The sequence below is a fragment of the Pholcus phalangioides genome, unplaced genomic scaffold (assembly GCF_987345545.1).
Source record: "Pholcus phalangioides strain wild (caught in Gottingen) unplaced genomic scaffold, Ppha-v1.0 ptg000016l_1, whole genome shotgun sequence".
Taxonomy (NCBI): Eukaryota; Metazoa; Arthropoda; class Arachnida; order Araneae; family Pholcidae; genus Pholcus; species Pholcus phalangioides.
In genome coordinates this window covers 13,659,605-13,675,461 of record NW_028301609.1, presented here as the reverse complement: position 1 = coordinate 13,675,461, position 15,857 = coordinate 13,659,605, and the positions used below count along the sequence as shown (strand labels likewise).

The 15,857-nt window shown below is 41.3% G+C and overlaps 1 protein-coding gene across 3 annotated transcripts; it reads right to left on the bottom strand.

The window, feature by feature from the left end:
- Positions 1–770: 770 nt before the first annotated feature.
- On the bottom strand, positions 771–15,857 carry LOC149075108 (uncharacterized). 3 transcript variants are annotated; one of them, XM_089245668.1, is made up of 6 exons: positions 14,457–15,857; positions 14,004–14,390; positions 10,545–10,875; positions 6,548–6,782; positions 4,121–4,352; positions 783–1,239 (listed from the first exon to the last, which is right to left on the bottom strand). In XM_089245668.1, exons 1-6 carry the CDS (start codon positions 15,498–15,500, stop codon positions 895–897), a joined length of 2,574 nt encoding a protein of 857 aa, XP_089101794.1. In that variant the 5' UTR covers positions 15,501–15,857; the 3' UTR covers positions 783–894. The 3 variants fall into 3 exon arrangements, with proteins under 3 accessions (XP_089101793.1, XP_089101794.1, XP_089101792.1); XM_089245667.1 differs by having other exon boundaries at positions 771–1,239; positions 10,554–10,875; positions 14,004–15,851; XM_089245666.1 differs by having other exon boundaries at positions 14,004–15,857.

Below are 15,857 nucleotides of genomic sequence, written 5' to 3'. Positions count from 1 at the left end.
TGACTGAGAAACCAACTCGGCAGCTTCGTATTAGTCTATTTCTGGAGATCTGAGAGACTTATAACTCCCCCTCAGAAAAAATAGATGGCGTTAAAAGCGTTGTGGAAGAGCGTTTCTCACAGAATTCATCCAATGAATGAGCAGGGAAAAAGTATCTATTGGATGAGAATACTCTGCATCGCTGTATGGCAGGGGTTCTTAACCTTTTCCAGCCGCGACCCAAAATCAACCGCAAGATCAGTTCCGCGGACTATTTATTTTTCGAAATTGGTAAAAATACTAATGCGTAAGTGCATTTCTGACAGGACTGTAAGTAGGTTTGTACGACTCATTTAGGAAGGCCCCATGCGAATCAAGTCTAGGTTGTGACCCATGGCTCAAGTGTCCATGCCTATAGATGTATTTATACGACCCATCTCCGTAGAACTGCGAATTAAGTTTGGATCGCGTCCTATAGCTCAAAAATCTCTGGCTGTAAGTGGATTTGTACTACGCATCTCGGGGGACCCCCTGCGAATCTAATTTGGGTTGTGAAGTAGATGCTTGGTCATCCAGGGCTCAAGTGTCCCTGGTTGTATGGCTGTAAGTGAATTTGTACTACCCGTCTTGGAAGCCCCTTCTAATCAAGTTTGAATTGTGACCCTTAGCTCAAAAATTCCTGGCTGGTAGTTGACCTAAACGGCCCATCTCTGAAGCCCCGGTGGACCCGGTGACCCAAGTTTGGGTTGCGGCCCATAGGTTAGGAATCCCTGTGTTGTGGCAATCAAGATGAATGTAAAAAAACGTACATTTATTTCCAATAAATTAAATTTACAATGAAGAATTTATATATATACGTAATTTACATTTGATAATAGTAAAAAAAGTTGTAAGAGATGTGATTCGGTTTATGGCTCATAACTCGTGAGCTACCTGAGCTCGGTTTGGCTGAGCGACTCGTCGTTTGGTATCGGGTGTGATCGGAGGAGTGTAGGCCGCGTCCGACAAGTCACTTCCAGACGAGGTGCGGTCGTGCTTCCTCAGCGACCTGTTGCCGATCGTGAACGAGGTCTGGCTGCAGTTCAGGAAGTCCTCGGACGAACCGGTCGCGACCGAAATCCCAGAGTCCGACGAGAAGTTCGATACGCAGGTCGTCGACGGCTTCAGTTTCCGGGCGATCGACGGCGAAGAACTCTGGAAGTCCCTGGCGTAGACAGCCCCGTCGAAGATGAAATTCGGGATGTCCAGGAGACTTCGCACCTGTTGACAATCGAAAATTGACAAGAAAAAATCAGGAAAACGCACAAGAAACGAGTTCATATACATACCCTCGCATTAGCCGGCATGCCGTAAAATTCGAAGGATTTCAACTTATTAATTAATTCCGGGGTGGGGGGTGTCTGGTCCGTTCACGACATGCCGTGAAAAGCGAGTTTCAATAAGGATCACTCTGTGCATTTAGCAAATACAGTGGATTTTTACGAGAAAGAAATTTGAGCATTTTCCAGAACCTTTGGCTATATAATAATCTATATAACCTTTGGGTATTCCCGGCATGGTTGTCTCTCGCTGTTTCCCGGCATGCTGGTTGATGCAGGATAATACGGTATTCGTTTACGTAAAGACTCTTCGGGTCTTCTAAGGTCAGGGTTCTTATAAATTTGTGTTTCACGGAACCTTTGTGCCAACAACGTGAAGTCCGCGGACCCCCCCCCCCCCTTCCCCACCTCATCTGAATGAAATAAAGGGCACGGGCGCCTTTCCAAAATAATATTCGGTATATAGTGATTTAAAAAAACAATCAGTAAATTGTTTTTTCGTCCAAGGAATCAACTTGGACAAGGTCCATGTTGTTAACAAGGGGACTATCCCTTATCAGCAAGGTCCATCTGATACTATCAGACCCCGATATAACAAACTCTCATTCTACAAATTCATTTTTTACAAACTTTCGTTCAACAGATTCGCACAGGGACAGGATTTCGAATGGAAAAAATCTCTAAATCACATGAAATTCATTAAATAGGAATTTGTTATATCGGAGGACGGACTATATTTATCAAACATACCACCGAGACTCATTTGCGGATCTTTTTCATATTCATCAAATTCACCAATCACACTAGGATATTATGCATAATCACCGGTAAAACTGATAATTTTTAGTGTTTACTAACGACACTTGGGTATTATGCATAATCACCGGTTATCTTTTTTTTCATATTTATCAAATTCACCAATTACACTGGGATATTATGGATAATCACCGGTAAAAGTGATCATTTCTTTAGTATATCAAATTTACCAACGACACTTGGGTACTATGCATAATAGCCAGCAAAAGTGGTTACTTTTCTTTAATGCCGATCAAATTTACCATCAACAATTGGAAATTATGCATTTTATAGTATTTATGAAGTCTACCAACGACAGTTGTGTATTATTATATGCATAAAATCACCGATAAAAGTATTGATTTTAATAGACTACCCAGACAATTGGTGATTATACATGATAACTAAATTTATAACCTTTTACGTTAACATAATTTTTTTTTGTTTCATTTTTGTTCGACTGGAAAAATTCAAATTTCCCGCTACAATGGATAAAGTTATTTCAAAATCATTGAACTGCTACTGCCATCTGACGACGATTGATCGAAACTCAATCATAAACGCAAACAATGCCTGCGGTTTGTTTTTTTTTAATCGTTAGAAATTTTTGAATCTCATAATATCAAAAAAAAGATGGCAGCACTAGTAACATCCATTAAAATCGGTCAATAAGTTTTTGTTGTTGAAGAACTTTTGAGTTTAAACAATAAAAACAGATGGCAGCATGAGTATTGCAATCGATATTAAAAAAAAAATTTTAATATCGACAGACAGAAGATGTCTGTCTTCGTTTTTGGCACGGATTCCAAGGTCCCCCTTCCGAGAGCCGAATAATATGGGAAAATTTGTCAGTCCCGTAAAATACGGGCGATCCAACGAATTCGTTGGGGGGGGGGCTAATTCGGGGGGGGCGAAGTGTGTAAATTCTCCCGACAAGCGACACATCCTGAACCGCGACTGAAATTTGCTTAATTAATTTTGGCATCATTTCTGGTGATAATTCTGGTGATTATCCTCGAGGGACTATGATCAAACAAAGTAGGCTTCGCTAAAAAAAACGGGACATTTTCATTTAAAAAAAGTTGAAACGACCAAAATAATTAGGGGAAAATACACGCACGAATGTCATAGAGAATACGGGTCATATTCGCAACCAGGCTTCTCAGATGCAGGGCTTTTTTACTGACGTGCAATTTCACTACGCCCTCTGCTGTGAAAATCGACGACAAATTTGTCAGCCCCCGCAGAGATTCTAACCCGGAACAACTACTACTACTTTTAACCGTACATGCACCGCGTACACATTTGTCTACTAAATTTCCAGCGCAATCGTACATGTCGGAATGTGCGTGTACGTGTTGCGAATCAAACGTGAAGTACGTTTCTGTTTAATGCTCGTTATGTGTAGTGCTGCCATCTTTTGTCAATTTTTTTCAACTATGAGTGAAGTGTAATGATTGTATAATTGTACCGTTATACAATTATTACCTTTGCACTTCCCGGGTCAACTGCAATGCCGTATAATGAAAGCTGTCTCAAGACGCAACGGAGTCGATACCCAGAGCCGCAACTGGGGGGGGGGGAGCAACCAGGCGGCCCCTGGGCGCTAGACTCGAGGGGGGTGCCAATTTCATTCTGAAACCTCTCCTACAACATTACAAGGGGGCGTCAAAATGCGCGCTTGCTCCGGGTGACCAAGCATCTAGTTGCGGCCCTGTGGATACCAGCTGACGTCTTCGCCCCGACAAATCAGATTAATTGCCATTGGCTGCCCTGGTATCTCAAGGGGTGGGCTTTAGTCAAAAGTATTAGATCAATCCCGCCACACACCTGATCCGAAACCAAGTCTATTGAGCCAAGGTAATAAGAACAACTTCAAAATGATGAGACAGCCCTTACTCTATCACCCTTGGGAAACTGTCTCCCCCCCCCCGCCCGAGTTTCTGCTACGCCTTTTGACGACATTATAAGGGCTCTTGTTACGATTGAAACTAAATTCTAATGAAAAAAAAAGTGGCATCCTTTACCTGCCTAGGCGGCACCTTGTAATAATCTTCTTCTTCTTCTTGCTGACCTTGTGCTGTTGGTTGCTGGGGTGTCAACCAATGGGAGATTTCCTCCAACTCCTTCTCGTAGCACCCTTTGTTCTCCTTCGTGTGGTGCTGGAGCACCTTATGGATCGTCGAGGCGAGAGATTGGAGGAACGCCACTGCCTCTGAACAGAAGAACTTGAGCTCTCCGCAACCCGTTGAGCTCTCGCTGCACAAAAAACAGAACAAAATTTTGATTCTGAAGACTATGCAAGGCTGACAAGGCTCCGGGGCCTGGGACCCGGGATGATTCTCTTCTTTCTTTTCTTTTCTTTTTTCAGGGTGTAAATTCACTATAGAAGGCCCCCCCCCCAAAAAAAGTCAGGCCATGGATCCATCAAAGATCCCAGTCTAGGGGCCCCTCTTGCAGGATACGGGGCCCTTTGGCACTAGAATATTCCAAAAGACCCCTCCCCCATCAGTTTATGGAACTGGACCCATAAGTGCCGAGATCTTTGGTGAGCTTTCTAGTAAATCTGACTTATTGAATCATAACTTGCCTGTAGAGGCGGGGAGGAACAACTTATTGAATATTGAAGTGAGTCGTGAAAAATAATAAGTTCGGTCTGAGGGCCCCCTAGGCTAGAGGATGTTATCTTCACTCTATTTATTTCCAAAAACGTCCCAAAAATTGTCATGCCTCCCCGGCAAAGTGATGTTTTGTGGGTCATACTACCATACACATTCTCGAAAAATCATAATACTTGATATCATTATCCTTGGGACCCCAACGTAGATGAGGTACCGAGCCCATGCTCGGAGTGGGTCCATGTGTTAAGACAGCCCTTCCTACATGGTGGGGGGTGGGGATCATGGGTCAAGGATTTGACTCACAAAGTAAGATGTCCTTGAACCACCTCCCAAGGCCTACGTATTCTGGAGCTTGGCAAATATATTGGAACCTTTAGTGGGGGGGGGGGGGGATACCCATGAGGAATTTTCACGACCCCTGAAGTACTGCTTTACCACTTACCAACTCCGGTCCTATCGCCACACGGAAATTTACAGTCGATGAAGTTGGGTGGGAAATGAAGGCGCCATCTACGTTGTGCCGATTATCTACCTAATTCAAACTTGAGGATCAGAAAAGAAGTGTACATAGCTGAGCTAATGGCCGTACAACATCACAGTCCCCCCCCCCCCACAGGCATTGATGTTTTTAGTCCTCCTAAATAGCTGATCAATTAAGACACCTAGTTTAAGAAACCATGGTATCAGATTTCATTATCATGGAGGCTTTGCTACCGACTTGAAACCAACGAGCCCTGCCTGGGTAGGGTAGTCCATGCGTAAAGAATCATAAGACAGGCTTCAAGTGAAGGGGTCGGTGACAACGGGTCGTGCAAAATCGAATTATACTATGATAGGATTTTCCTAACAGAGCTCTTAGCAAGGAATGCATGCCCTTCACAAGATTGGGGATAAGGGGATGAAATCCGGGGGCCCTGGACGATTTCCATTTTTTGTTCTCCACGCTGTGGGTTCTAAAAGGCTCCGAGATAAATTTAGCCTGGAGGCCAATCAAAGATGCAAAGAATAGGGGCCCCTCGATGGACCCTAGGCTGACTATGATGCCCTTCCACCATGAAGGTTTCCGTCGGGTCCCCGGGTTTGAACCTGGGAAAGTAGCATAGATAGCAAGTTCTTTCCGGATGAACTTCAGGAGACCAACGATAGATGGCACCTTCATTTTCGAATACTTCACTCTATCGGTAGTAAATTGCTGTATGGTGATATCACCGGAGTTGGAGTTTGGAATGGTGCCCTACTGCATGATTTAGGGCAGGGGCATGAGGCAATGATTTAAATCTCAGCGTGAGCGCACTCTTTCGTGGTCCAACCGAATCAGCTTAAAACAGTTTGAAATCCAAAGACAGTGCCGTCTTAATGAAGAGGCCCACGCGGGCCATGCCGGGGTGCCTCATGATAGACCTAGATAAGATTTCCGAGATTAAACATGCAAAATGGTAAGCAGGCATTTCTAGTCAGAATTCTAAGACGGCTCAGAAAAATTATTTTGTCCCGGGGGAGGTTGGAGCCCGTAATGCTCCTAAGATGGCCCTGACCAAGGATGCGGAATATAATATGGTGAGTTACTTCCAGAAAATGTTATGAGTCGGTGGCATGCGTACGGGATGGGTTTGGCAAAAAGAACATTCGCCCAGGGCCCGCTATCTGATATTATGGGGCCACGAATTTAAGCAACGTACATCCACTTGAAACAGTGCATATTCATTGAAAGGGCGGAAGCCTAGCGTGTCTGCATTGTTCAGGGACCCCCACCCCAAGACGAAGCTGGACCCTACACAGGACCGTTTTTGGGCATGAAAAATTATGGTCTGGAAGATATTTATAGTGTCTCACCTGGTGGTGTGCATGACGAGCACCTTGTTCGCGTCGACTTTTTTCGGCATGGGTAGGAGCCTGAAATTGTCCACGGTGTTGAGGTACCACTCCTGTATGACGTGTTCACTCTGAGGATGGCAAAGGATCAGTTTCCGACCGGTCACGGCCAGGTACCCGTAGGTTCCGAGCAGGCCTGCCCTGTATGCGAAATCGTTCTCGATGACGGACACCTCGAACTCGTTGCCGTTCAGCACTGGAAAATAAAAACAAGAATCACCACAATGAGGTACATCCAATCCCCCAAATTGGGATCCAATATCAAGATCCGAAAACCATCTTGGAAATTATGATTTTTATCACCCAAAAACTGATAGAAAATGCTTCTGCATAAAAAGTGTATATTTTACGTTAAATATGATGAATTCGATTATTATACATAATAACCGGTTATTATGCATAATCTCCAAGCGTTTTGGTAAGTTTGATAAATGTCCGTAAATAATTCACTTTTACTGGTGATTTTACATAATACCCCCAAGTGCCGTTGTAAATTTAATAAGTATACTGAAAAAGTTATCACTTTTACCGGCGATTATGTATAATACCCAAGAATCGCGTCTTTGGTAAATTTGATAAACCATACTACTGTATATGATATACTATAAATGATAATTCATACATGCATTGAATTAATTATATGAATTTATATGAATCGTACCCCGGTACGATCTTAAAGTTTATTATCATTATATAGGGGTCCGGCCATGTTCATCTCACATACTAAACTCGCTTGGAACTGTTTTTATATCCACCAAATTCACCACCAAATTTCACTTAAGTGTTATGCATAATCACAAATAAAGGCGATAAATATCAAGTGTTTATCAAATTTACCAATGACGCTTCGGTATTATGCATATTCGCCAGTAAAAGTGGCAAATTTGTCAAACTTACCAAGGCGATTGGTAAGTATGTATAACCAGTTATATTTATAATAACCGATTTATCATATATATATATCCTAAAAGAAGTAAAAGAAAAGTAAGAAAAGAAAGCAAGTTACTGTCTGAGTACTCCCAGCCAGTAACTTAAATTAAGGCTCACGATATCGCGTATATCTTTCTGAATTCTAACGACATTAAACTAGAATTTCTATACAAGTTTGTCTACATATGTATTTTAAAATTATTCAATAAAACTGCTCATATCTCATTGAATAAAGAATTATTAGATTCTAAAATTCTGCACATGGTATATTATGTATAGTGCCATATTTTCCGTGAATTTTAAAAAAATTGCTTGAAAACTTCCGCATGTTACAAGCAAAAAGACAAAATGCGATGAAAATTGGATATTTTTTTTTATTGGACTGACACAACACATAAAACATACAATCAAACTCAGAAAAACACAAAGCAATAAACTCCACAAAAAGTAACATTACGATGATACAGACACAGATCTGTGACCCCAAGGGTCTGATAGTTCTTCCAGTGGGTCAATATAAGTTAAATTAGAGAGTTAATTGAATTATGCCACAGCCATTTTTATAGAAAACATTAATATCTTCGTGAATATAAGTGCTATGCTCACGAAAATGCGTACAAGTATTGTATAAAGTCAGTACAATATTTTGAGAAAGTCACAAGTCATTTGCTGTTTTTTGTGACACAGGGTTGATCAAAAACCTTTTTTTTTCATTCAATTTTTTTTCCGTCCCCTAAATGCACTCATGACTAAATTGTCATTGGAAATTGTGAGTAAAAGTATGGAATTCACGTGCCCGAAAATTCAGAAAGATTTGCCCGGTTTTTTTCTATAAATTCCAGAAAATGTCCGAGGCCAGGATTACACTATAAATGTAATATGAAAGTTATAAAGGTCAGGGCCGACCAACCCTGTAAATGTAGATGACGCCCGAGATCAGCTCTCAAAAGAGTATGTATCGAGCAAAGCTGGTTTGGTACCAGCTTTGGTATCGAGGGAAGAAGAAGTGATCACACATGGCGTCCAGGCCGTGTTGTTGTGTTGTAGGCGCTGTTTCTGCCATGTTGTAATTCATAGTGTGTGCAATCAAATTGCTTTTCCAAACAGCGTGTGCCTACATAGTTCTTTCGTAAAACTTCAAAAATACAACCAATAAAAGCATCGGTTCAATTCGAGTGAATGTAACCGTTTTATGAAAGATCTCTTACGAAACTTTTATCGTGTAATCCTGGCCTAAACTCCAAAAAGGACCCAGACTTCTGACAATGCAGGGTCCCTGTAAGTGCTAATGCGACCTTTATTTAATCAACCGTCCATCGTTCAGGTATCAATCCACTTTAAAAAGTGCTCAAAAGGCGTTCAAAAATTACCCTGCACCAGTTTTGAAAGTGAAAATAGAGTGTGTCACAAAATAGAAAATTCTAAATTTTTATATGATTCCCCTGTCCTCTAACTTCCAATTAGAAAGTTGATGCCCTGTCTCTAGTGAGGCCAACAGAAAAAAATTCATGTTTCTAAATGCAATATTAGCTGAGATATTCGAATTTAAAAATCGGAGAAACGTTATAAAAGAGCAATAATAATTAGAGCCAGAATAATATGCACTTAAAAATGGCAAAATACGAATTTAAAAAACTCAAAATATGCACTAAAAAAATACTGAAAAATTTAAAAATTCCAAAATACGTACCAAAATATGAAAAAACGATGTTTTTAAAATGCATATTTTACATTTCTTAGCGCATATTCATTTATAAAAAAAATATCCCACGTATGTATATATTTGCATATGCAAATAACTTCTACACATTTTTATTTAGGAGTTTTTCATTTCTCTAGTTGATCGTAGCATCTCAGTAACGGAGTACCACAGTAACCAAAGAATTTCGACGCTATTTGTAAAAGAAAGTGAACTCTTTTAACGGTATCTCTAGAAAATATTTTGGACTTTCAGAATTAATGCATATAAATGCATAATATCAAAGAATTTTCGGAAAAAATGCATATTTTTGAAGGTTTATTAAAGCTCAATCACGTTTTTTTCATAATTTTTTAAATGGATATTGCTCCTAATATTTTCATAACATCGGTTTTTTTTTCCGCCCGCAGGTGGGATTTCGTGAATTAATAGAGATGTTTACAATATTCTTTAAATAACAACCGTTTCAATCCCATTTGGGGGGGGGAACCAATGTTATGGGAATATATGAGCAATATTCGTTCGCAAAATTATAAGAAAAGTGATTGAGCTTTAATAAACCTTCAAAAATATGCACTTACTCTGGAAATTCCTTTATTTTATGCATTTAAATGCATTAGAGTTGAAAAATGCCACAATATGCAAATGCATTTTCATATAAACCGAGCTCTAGTAATAACTAACGGACACAGTGTGTGTGTGCTCCTTTCCCTCTTTTATGCTCTCTGTCCTTTCCCCACTTTTCTCCGATTTTTGAATTCGAATATCTCAGCGACTATTGTGCTTAGAAACTTGAAATTTATTTTATTGGCCTCACTAAAGACAGGGCAACAACTTTCTAATTGGGAGTTAGAGGAGATCATATAAACATTTAGATTTTTTTTAATTTTGTTACACACTGTATTTTCACTCTCAAAACTACTTCACCAAACACCAACTCTGGTCATATCGCTATACTGTAATTTACTGCCATTAGTGAGATGGGTTGGAAGTGAAGGCGCTGTCTATCGGTGGTCGCCTCGAGTTCGTTAGGGAAAATATCTTATGTACATCCTCCCTTGGGTTCGAACCCGGGACCCTGACAACAACCTTCACGATGGTAGACGAGCATCTTACCACCATGCCACTCGGGCACTCTCGCTCTCAAAACTGGTACAGGGTAATTTTTGAACGCCTTTTGAGCATTTTTTAAACAAACTATATCTCTACGACGGACAGATGATGAGATAAAGGCCGCATTAGCACTTACAGGACACCCTGCATAGCGAAATATTCAGAATCATTAGAAAATTTGCACCGTCATAGAAAATCCTGAAAATAGATAATTACCCTTCTTACCCTTTTCGATTTGCATGACAGAACTCGGTGGCCACAGGACGTTCCTTATGGCGGCCATCCATTCCTGCGTCTCAGTTTCGCTGTCGGCCGCCAAGTGGATGAGCGGACCCTGGTCGTCGGACACAGTGAAAGCGTACGGATGCGTCCTGGAGACGCTGCGATAAATGACGGCGTTCTTGCTGCAGACGCTCTTCCAGAAGGCGGCGTTGTGGCGTCTAGAGCTGGTGCTGTCCGACTGGTAGATGCTCAATATGAGGCTCCTGTTTTTCCGGTCGTCGAAGAACTCGTCCGGTTGAGTGACGACCAACTTCTTCTGCCACACCTGAAATTATGATGATGATGATTGTGATTTTGATTTTATAGCCAAATCTCTCCATTCGTCAACTTCGATGAAACTTTCTAAATTACCCTAAGGTCCTCCTCTTACGAGGGGGGGGGGGGGACTGTTATCGCCTAGATACCGAAGACTCGATATCCAGGTGACCCAACAAGTGTATCTCTATGACGTCACTCACATAGGGAGGATATTGGTGACTATAGAAAACACACGCGACCTGATGATTGGCGACTTCTCGTACTGGTATTCTCGCTACTTCAGTATCGGGATTATTGAAGTGTGTATTCCTTTATGTTCTTACTCACTGGCGTCTTAATGGGTGTGCCAACGAGGCCCCGAGTTAGGAAAAGGCCCGAAATTATCACTCACTAATTATGAAATTGTTCACTTCATTAATTATGAATTTTTTTAATTCATTAATTATGAATTTTTTTCAATTCATTAATTATGAATTTTTTTTAATTCATTAATTTTGAAATTGTTCATTTCATTAATTTTGAAATTGTTCATTTCATTAATTTTGAAATTGTTCATTTCATTAATTTTGAAATTGTTCATTTCATTAATTTTGAAATTGTTCATTTCATTAATTGTGAAATTGCTCACTGACATTCTGAATTTTTTACTTCATTAATTCTGAATTTTTTTCACTTCATTAATTCTAATTTTTTTTTTGCTTCATTAATTCTGAAGTTGTTTACTTTATTTTAATTGCAAAAAAATTTTTTGACTTTGTTAATTGCGACTTTTTTTTTTTACTTCATCAATTTTTTTTGTCAAACTCTCTTCAGAATTTTCAACAACTTTGAATTGTTACTTTCAGAAGCTTTGCATTTTCAGTAATTCCGCAAGATTTATATAGAAATTATCTTTCACATCTCAGTTTAAAACTTTATTTTCTCTAAAATTATTTTTCTTTTAATTCCGAAATTATTTCTCTCATTTACTTCTGAAATTTTTCTCTCATTAATTCCGAATTTTCATAAAATTATGTAGCCCTATGCCTATTTGGATTCTGACTTGCGATTTCTCTGCTACCCTATGTGTTTTTTTTTATACTAAATTGAAGTGCTCCTCTTCCCCCCCCCCCCCAAACACCCATTAAGACAACCCTGTTGTTCTTTTGATCGTGTCAAGGTTTTTACGGTACGCATTGCTACTTAACCATGCATGTACCTCGCACACATTCCTTTACGAAATTTCTAACGAATCGACACATGCCATAATGTGAATTCTTAGCGTGAGTGTGTGGTGGTCCCTATCGTACTTATGTTATCAGATATCACAGAGTTGTGCCTGTTTCGTGTTCCCGCTGATCCTGTCATCTGTTTTCCATATTTTGAGGTAAAGATGCTAAATCTTAAATGTTCATGCCATGTAAGTATAATGTGTAGTAAGTATAATTGTAGGTGTGCCTCCTCTCTGCGGTGAGAATTCAAATGAAAGACCGGCTCGCATTCAAACCTCGAAGTTGTGAAACCGCAGAAAACAAACTTCAGTTGCCTCCACTGTGCCGCCAACGGGGTTCGAATCCAGATCTTCGTGATGCCTGTCCGGTTACTGGTAACATGCGTCATTTTTACTCAGTGTCCTATGTTTTAGTTTCCTTAATTGCACCGTGTGAGGGAGAACGATCAACTCGAGTCGTCCAGTCCCCTGGTCTCCGAATGCGAGCCGGTCTGCCATTTGGTAAAGTCTCTCCGCACAGAAAAGGCAGACCCCCCTCCAACACGATGCTTCCATTCCAATTCATTAAAAGTCCTTTAGAGGAATGTTTACGGAGTGCATGTACGGTTAAGTAGTAATAGTCTCGTGATCTCCAGGATACCTGATTATTTGCGAGGAGACGCCCGATTGGCATGGTGGGAAGATGCTCGCCTACCACCGTGAACGTCACCATCAGGTCCCAGGTTTGAACTGGGGAAAGAATATAGATAACAAGATATTTTCCCTGACGAGCTTGAGGTGACCACCTATAGATGGCGTCTCCATTTCAAACTCAACTCGTTAACAGCAGTAAATTGCAGTATGGGGATATGGCTGGAGTTGGTGTGTGGTGAAGTAGTGGTTACTTGAATCGATTTAAATATCCTCGTGTGAGGAGGACCTAAATATTTGAAGTCACCTAACAATGAAAGGATCCCAAGTTGTCATCCTCAAAAAATTATGAAAAGATTAAGTACGCGTTCATCTCACCCAGCAACACAAAGAAACAAAAAAAATTAGCGACGGAGTGCAATTACTATTGCCGCCAAAAAATTATTAAAAATTACAAAAGTTGGCTATTCATCGCCTCTCGCGCTTCTTGGCGATGAAATCTATAAAAAAAAATTATTTTCACTCTCTTTCACACACTTTAGCTCTCTTCTTTTTCTCTGAGCTGTGCCAGCACATCCTAGAGATAGAAGGCGTCCGCACGGGTTGCCAAGTTCATTTGTAACATCATTAAGACTACCTAGCAAGTTTACTTCAATTCTGAACCACAGCATCCTATTTCGTTTATGCTTAATTTGGCGTGGAATCTTCCTGGTTGGCTCACCAATACCGTTACCGTATGGTGATTGGATGTGGGGGCGTAGAAATCGCCAAATCTGAGCCCGATCATTTCTTTTCAGCACAACTGATACTGGCACGAGCAGCCGAGCTTATCAGCCCTTCTTGGAGCTGCGAATTGGGGGGGGGACTCAGATTCTGGTCTGGTCTCTGGTAATGGCACGAACAGCTGAATTTTTTTCCCTGAATATTCTGAGCAAAAATAGAGTACTTGCTGACGTCACGAGTAGCGTGCGGAGGCCTTCTATCTCTAGGAGACTGTACCCGATCATGTGTTTGAATGACGTAACTCTAGGGTTGAGGGATTTTTAAATTCATTCGTGGCCTCTTTTGGGTTCAAAATATTAATACAGTATTTAAATTTTTTTGAGTGGCAATTAATAATTCCGTCCGATTTTTTTATATTTCTGTACATATTTAAATGAGTAGAATCAGTGTAAATTTTTTTTCAAATTTTTTGAAGACGTCCCTTTGGGACCCTTTCCTTGTCAGTGGAATCACGATATAAAGGCTCACAGGCTAATATAAAGGCTAACTAATCTATTTAAAGACCTACTTACCTTCAGTTTTCCTCTTCCCCTAGATTTATGTGGTATTTTAACTTGTAAATATCCCACTTTCCAATTCTGCTGGTTACCAGTCTGGGTCTCAGACTGCGGTGGAAATTCTGGAATCGGGAGATAGACGCCCTGGTCCTCTTGGTCAATGAACGTGGACCCTGTTGTACTCACAGTATCAGATTCCGGTGGCGCTTTGTCACCATCAATGATAGCGGGACTGAGCTCGGACAAGATATCGATGCTGGTGCACGGACTCGCCATGACGTCCTTCAGCTCTCCGTCTTCAAGGTCCAACAGTAAGTTTTCGGATTTTTCGTCTGGTTTGGCATCTAATGTCGATGGGGTTCCGGGCTCGGGACCCAGACAACCCGTATTCTTTATACCTTGCTCTGGTTCAGTCTCCGCCTCAATTGGCCCAACTTCTGGTTCAGTCTCCGCCTCAATTGGCCCAACTTCTGGTTCAGTCTCCGCCTCAATTGGCCCAACTTCTGGTTCAGTCTCCGCCTCAATTGGCCCAACTTCTGGTTCAGTCATCACTTCACGCGATGTTTCAGAGGTAACAGATTTCCGATGGCCGCTCAGCAAAGCCTTAAGGACCTCGACACGGAGGGTCTCGTCTATCATACCGCTGAGCTTACGGATGATATCGTTGACTTCAGGAGGGATGTCGGCATTTTCTGAATCAGTCGATAATGGGCCTTGCTCTTCACATTCGACAACGGATGATTCGGCTTCACCCGTTGATGGTTGCCGTTCGGAATCGTGTGTACGGATTTCTGACGATTCATCTTCATGTGAGAGTTCTTCTATATAAGTATTTTTGGGTGAGCTTCTGCAGTCACCTGAGATTGGTGTCTCAATATTTTCGGATTCCTCACCTTTTTTTACATTTTCACAATCACCATCACACTCTTCAGCAAGACAGTTGTTATCAGGTATTTTAGAAACAGTGTCCGTTTCATCCGTTCCATCCTCTTCCTCATCCACAGAAACTTCAGTTCCCGAGGTCTCTCCAGACGTCTCTGTAGTTCCGTTCCTAGAGATTCTACTTCCAGGATCACTGACATCAACTCCGGGTTCATCTTTTTTCATTTCTGGAATATCATCTTCTCCGATTGAATCCTTCAACGCGGTGTTACATTCACCATCAGATTTTCTGGCTTCGGAAATGTCTGTAATTGAATTCGATTGATCACCGTCTTCGAACCCAACCTTAACCTCTGAAGTCGTCTGATCACTGGTTCCTGATTGTAACGCCATCCCCGTTTCATTTTTAGGGGTTCCGTCGTGTCCTGGTGGTTCCGGACAAATGTCTTCCACCACTGGAGAGGCAACAGAACTGGCTGCCGAGTCCACTTCATCAACTTCGGGGACATTCTGGTCGGCTGACTTTTGGCCACTATCTTTCCCCTGAGTCTTGATCCTTTGTTCGGAGCCACTGTCCTTCTTGGCTTGATCCTTCCGACTGCCCTTCCTGAACAAGCTGGATAGGGGCATGTCTGGTTACGACTGTGTGCCGAGGTTACCCAAATAATGATGATTACACTAATGATTCCGAAATGAATATAACTTTGAAGAGAGAGTGCGGGTGGACACACACACTCACTAACTATCGATACTGTCTTATCGTGACACGGATCGGAACATTATAGGTGTGATGAAATTCGAGGAGGGTAACGACTCGTCCTTATAACCGACACGTACAACGACACGGGAATTACGTTTCCGAATTGAAAACTTGGACGAACAAAGAGGAGGAGGGGGGTGTGCTGTCTTTCTATCCATTGTCTTGATGGAATGCTGGGTCATAGCGATCCCGACCTTTGCTCGAGAGCACGACATTTTTTTTTTATC

Excerpts from the sequence above, each read along its gene's own strand:
- LOC149075108 (XM_089245666.1), bottom strand. The coding sequence starts at position 15,500 with ATGCCCCTATCCAGCTTGTTCAGGAAGGGCAGTCGGAAGGATCAAGCC. Across the intron at positions 10,876-14,003 it reads GGGGAAGAGGAAAACTGAAG|GTGTGGCAGAAGAAGTTGGT; the intron begins GTAAGTAGGTCT and ends TCATAATTTCAG. Across the intron at positions 4,353-6,547 it reads CTCGTCATGCACACCACCAG|CGAGAGCTCAACGGGTTGCG; the intron begins GTGAGACACTAT and ends TTTTTTGTGCAG.